This window comes from Frankliniella occidentalis, unplaced genomic scaffold, assembly GCF_000697945.3.
Source record: "Frankliniella occidentalis isolate FOCC.00 unplaced genomic scaffold, Focc_3.1 Scaffold183, whole genome shotgun sequence".
Classification (NCBI taxonomy): Eukaryota; Metazoa; Arthropoda; class Insecta; order Thysanoptera; family Thripidae; genus Frankliniella; species Frankliniella occidentalis.
Window position 1 is genome coordinate 410,619 of NW_026267309.1, and position 5,026 is coordinate 415,644.

Consider the following 5,026-nt stretch of genomic DNA (forward strand, 5'->3'; position numbering starts at 1 on the left):
GAGAGGGGGGGACGGGGCGGGACAGAGTGAAGGGAGAAGGGGGGGAGGCGAAAGGCAGGCGAGGCCGCGGCGCGAGCGAGAGAGAGTGGGAGCGGGAGAGAGAGCGGCGCGCCATCGAGCGGGTGCGAGTGAGAGGGAGGAGAGAGGCGGCGGCAGCGGCGCAGCCGTCGACCTCCTGCCGCGGCTGCGGCCCTGGCGCGCGCTCCACCGTACAACGCCGCCCATCTGAGGTTAGGTCCCGGCGGCCCCTCCCTACAGGGCGTCTCCTCCACGGGGCGTCCACAGCCCCGCCCGGCCCGGCCCCGCCGCCGCCCGGGTGCATCCGGGGCCGGCGCCGCCGCGGCCCCCGCCGCCCCGCCGCGCCCCACCCACCTGACGAGCCTCGGGGCGGGGGCGTTTGCAGACCCCAGCCGCGAGCCACGCGCTGGCCCCGCCCCCTCAGCCGCGCGACCCGGACAACATCACGGTCTACAGGACCGCGTCAACGAGAAAGGCCCCCCGGCAGGGCGGAGCGTCGGAGGGGAGTGGCGGGGCGGGGCGTAGCGCCGCGCTAGATGTGCCGTAAGCGCGGCGTTCGCCCGGTTTGTCGCCAGGCAGGGTTTTATGCGAGCGACAGGGTTTGGAGATGGGATTCTCGCGGTGGGGTTTGAGTGCCGACCGTTGGCTCAGGCTGTTGTCCCTCTCTATCACGCGCCAATATTTTTGCGAGGCGTCAGGGGCGTCAGAGCGTGAGTAGTGTCCCTTCTAAAAGCAGCTTCTGGCCGCGGCTCGCCCGGGACGTAGACCACCTAACCGACACCGCGCGCAACTGGGCGGCTGGCTGCAGGGGCCGGGCCGCACGAGCCTCTCTCCCGTTGCTCACGCCACGCCTCTCACACCGCCACAGGTGAACAAGCCGTGGTACCTGACCTCGGGGATGGACTTCTCCATCGAGTACAGCTGGTCCGAGTGCGGCGGCGTCCTCAGCAGCCCCAGCGAGCTGACCAGCCCCGGCTTCCACTCGGGCGGCTACCCGAACGCCACGCACTGCGCCTGGAAGGTCACCTTCGAGGAGGGCGAGCAGCCCGTCGTGACCTTCGAGACCCTGGACCTGGCGCAGGGCTCGTGCGAGGACTACGTGACGGTGCACAACGGCGACTCGGCCAAGTCCCCCAAGCTGTTCGGGCCCGCGTGCACCAAGCCGGCGCACCCGCTGCACGCCGGCGGCCGCCACCTGTGGATCGAGTTCCACACGGGGACGCCGACGGTGCCCAGGGGCCGCGGCTTCAGGATGACGTTCTCCACGACCTCCAGGGGTGAGCGATAACTCAGAAATGTGACGCGACATCGACCACATGTTGAGCATCGACGACTCGCGGCCTCGAATCTCGATAAGTCGTGCCGATTTTTGATTTTGGGAGCACAATGAGCTTGACGTCGCGGCCTCTGCCCCCAGCGTGCGGCGGCACCTTCCACACCGCCGAGGGCACGCTGTCCTCCCCGGGCTTCCCGCAGGCCTACCCCGCCAACATCGAGTGCGTCTGGGTGGTGGAGCTGCAGCCCGGCTACCGCGTGTCAGTCACGTTCGAGGGTCGCTTCAACATCCAGAGCGGCCCCGACCTCAGCCACGACTACCTGCAGGTCACGGACTACGACGAGGCGCGCGGGGAGTGGTCGCCGACGTCCAGGATGTTCCACGGGCGCACGGCGCTGGACGTCGGCGAGGTGCTCGAGTCGTCCGGGTCCCGCCTGCGATTCGTGTTCCACTCGGACGGCGGCGGCTCCGCGGAGGGCTTCAAGGCAAGGAACCATTGGGAATCGTTGAGCTATTTGACCGTTGTAATCGAAACTCGAGTCTTTGTGCTTTATTGTGTGTTTCGTTTTGCCAGGCGCGCTGGAAGGCCAAGTGTGGCTACACCAGGACGCTGGTCGGACGCGAGGCGAGGGGCGAGGTGGTGTCCCCCGGGTTCCCTGTCGCCTACGCGCCCGAGCTCAACTGCAGCTACGAGCTCAGGGCCCCGGGCCAGGTCATCCTGGCCAAGTTCACCAACTTCAGCGTGGAGGCCGGCCGGGCCTGTAGGTTGAGGAGCACTCGGACTGTGTCTAGAGAGGGGCCTGGCACCTCACTTGTATAACTTTCTCGTTCACCCAGCTGATCCGTGCAAGTTCGACAACGTGACCATCTTGAAATCGGAGGGCGAGTTCCTGGACGTCGGCTCGCTGATGTCAGGGCGGCGGAACGTCTTCTGCGACCTTCGACCGCCGCCCGGGCAGATCCGCGTCAAGGACAAGCTGGCCTTCACGTTCCAGACGGACCGCTGGGTGAACTTGCCGGGATTCAGGATGGTCTACCAGCTGGACAGTGCGTGTTGTGTGGTGTGCCAGTAAAAAGTGTGTGACCTCCAAGGCACTTGAACGTCGTGCTCTGTTGATGTGCTCCGTTTGCTCAGCCTGCGACCAGAACATCACGGAGCCCACCATCATCAAGTCTCACGGCGAGGGCGAGGAGTACGCCCCCATGGCCAACTGCACGTGGAACATCACGGCCCCGGACCAGCACACGGTGCGGCTGAGGTAAGGGTGAGGCCTGCCCACAGGTCCTGCGGACGCCCGCCGCGGTAGGCAACGCTCCCGCACGGAGCGCGCCACAGTGCGGCGGGATTGCCTACCGCGGGAGCCCGCAGGCGCTTGCGGGTCCATCAGCAACAGAACACAATTTTGACATACCAGCTACTTTTCGGTGAGATAGCTAAACTTTAAGCCACAAGTCAGAAAAAATTGGCGAAATCTAGCCGATATCAAGGGAAAACTTTGGTGGGTTGAAAACTAAGCTAATTGAGCTGAAAATGCCTTATTTTTGAGCTACACGGCTAAGTAATGAAGTGTACCCTAGTGAGATATTGTGTAGCTATGTAGCTGACGTGGCGGTGGCTGCTTCCACCATCAGGTTCAAGCTGCTCGAGGTGGAGATGTCGTACGAGTGCTTCTCGGACGCCGTGTCGGTGTTCGACGGCCCGCTGGAGAACGAGACGCTGCTGCTGGGCCGCTTCTGCGGCAACCTGACGCACGACCTGCCCAGCCTGCGCAGCACGGGCCGCAGCCTGCTGGCGCGCTGGCGCAGCGACACCAGCGTCGCCGCCCGGGGCTTCGTCGCCGAGGTGTCGTTCGCCACCGGCGCGTGCGGGCTGCTCTCCAGGTGCGCGTGCAGCGTGACCACAGTGCGGGCGCGATCTCACGAGGGCCACAAATCCACACGAAAATAAAGTTAGCTCCAGTAGCTAACCAATGGATAGATATGGGACATCTCGGATTATTAATTATTCAGCTATGGTGCTAACAATAATTTGCTGTCTGCCTCTACATTTCGCAGCATGGCTAACTGGTTAGCTACACAGCTGATTTTAAGTTCCACGGCAATTTTTCAGCTACACAGTTTATTTTATAACTACACAGTGAATCTTTTAGCTACTCAGCGAATTTTTAGCTATACAACTAGATATTTACCCCCACCCGCGTGCCTTGCAGGGGCACGGCGCCGGGCTCCACGCCGCTGCGGCCGGGCCAGGCGCTGCAGGTGTCTCCGGGCGAGCCGCTCACGCTGAGGCTCAGCCCCCGCGCGCGCTTCGACTGCGACCTGAGCCTCACGGCGCCCACCGGCCACTTCGTCTCCGCGGTGCTGGACACCCGCTCCCTGGCCGTCCTGCAGCCCTGTCCCAACTACACCCGCCATCACGAGGCCTGCGATTGCAACTTCTTGGAGGTGGGAACCAAAAATAAACAATGACAATTTGAAAAGAAATGATTTCGGGTACTTTAACTTTCATGACATCGAACCGTATTGCAGGCGCGCAACGGTCTGAGCGCGTTCGCCGAGTCCATGGGGAGGTTCTGCCGGTCGAGGAACACCACCACACTGACCTCCTCGGACAGGCATATGTGGTTGAGGCTGAACGCGGACCTGCCGCCGGGCAGCAGGAGCGAGCTGCGCCTGGTGGCGACGGCGCGCCCCGGCCTGTGCACCACCGGCGCCCTCAAGGGCTTCGACCTCGGCTCCAACGTCACCCATCTCGAGTTCGTCTCGCCGGGCTACCCGCACCCGCCCGCCTTCGTCCGCTGCCAGTACGACATCAACCCGGGCATGTACGCCGTGGTGGTGAACGTCACGGACCTGGACCTGGGCGGCCCCGCCAACTGCCTGGGCAAGGACTCGCCGGCCACCCACGTGGACACGGGCCGCCTGGACATCACGCGGGTCACTGCGGGCGGCTGGTCCTCGAAGGACAAGGTGGTCGTGGGCAACCAGCTCAACGCCATGATGGTGAGCCTATTGTAGTCCAATACTGGTTCGGCATTTTAATTATTTTGGAGGTTCACGAAATTTTGAATGGAAGTTGGAGTACGCTCTTTATCCCACTAGTTGAGTTTCATACAAAGTTGAGATTTATTTCAAGTGCAAAACTTTTTGATGATAATCAAAGGGCTAGAAGATTTGAAAGTAGAGTACCGGTAAATTAATTCTTTTATACTGGACACTGACAAAAAGGAGGGGTCCCTCATCAAGATGGTAATTATCTATTGACTTACCACAAAAATACACAAGTACACAGATACACATTATAATTAACCTAAAAATAATTTTACACACATGTCCTGAGTAACCCGGACTCTACAGACATATGCAGGAACACTGCCAAAATAATCAATTTATGATAAACCATTCACTAAGTGAAAACCTTATAAACAAGGTCAAAACTCTTAACTGGGCTCTGATAAATAGTAAATGAGTGAACTCACCAGGGTAGATACTGCGCACAGTTGCATGATGTACAAACAAGTGCATGGAGGTAGCGCCGCCACCCACACACAGACACTCACACCTTCACAGTTCACATATTGGAGTGGTATTCACCGACACATAATAGAAGTAAAGCCATGACACAGTTCATCAGTCATGGAAAGTTACATCACCAGGATCACCAGTGACATCATCGGAGTCACTCCACACTTCACAGCTGATCGGGAAACGGAAGGGAAGAAAAGGGGGGGG

The 5,026-nt window shown here is 60.6% G+C and overlaps 1 protein-coding gene across 1 annotated transcript in view; it reads left to right on the top strand.

Moving 5' to 3' along the window:
- The window catches only part of LOC113217590 (cubilin-like), a gene marked incomplete at both ends in the record, with an annotated part of 23,858 nt that extends 19,561 nt beyond the window's left edge, over nt 1–4,297 (top strand). The window contains 8 exon segments of the mRNA XM_052272002.1: nt 887–1,295; nt 1,436–1,779; nt 1,869–2,055; nt 2,132–2,341; nt 2,430–2,553; nt 2,927–3,175; nt 3,505–3,739; nt 3,824–4,297. Of these exon segments, the coding sequence (XP_052127962.1) occupies nt 887–1,295; nt 1,436–1,779; nt 1,869–2,055; nt 2,132–2,341; nt 2,430–2,553; nt 2,927–3,175; nt 3,505–3,739; nt 3,824–4,297 (2,232 nt within the window).
- Between the last annotated feature and the right edge of the window lie 729 nt (nt 4,298–5,026).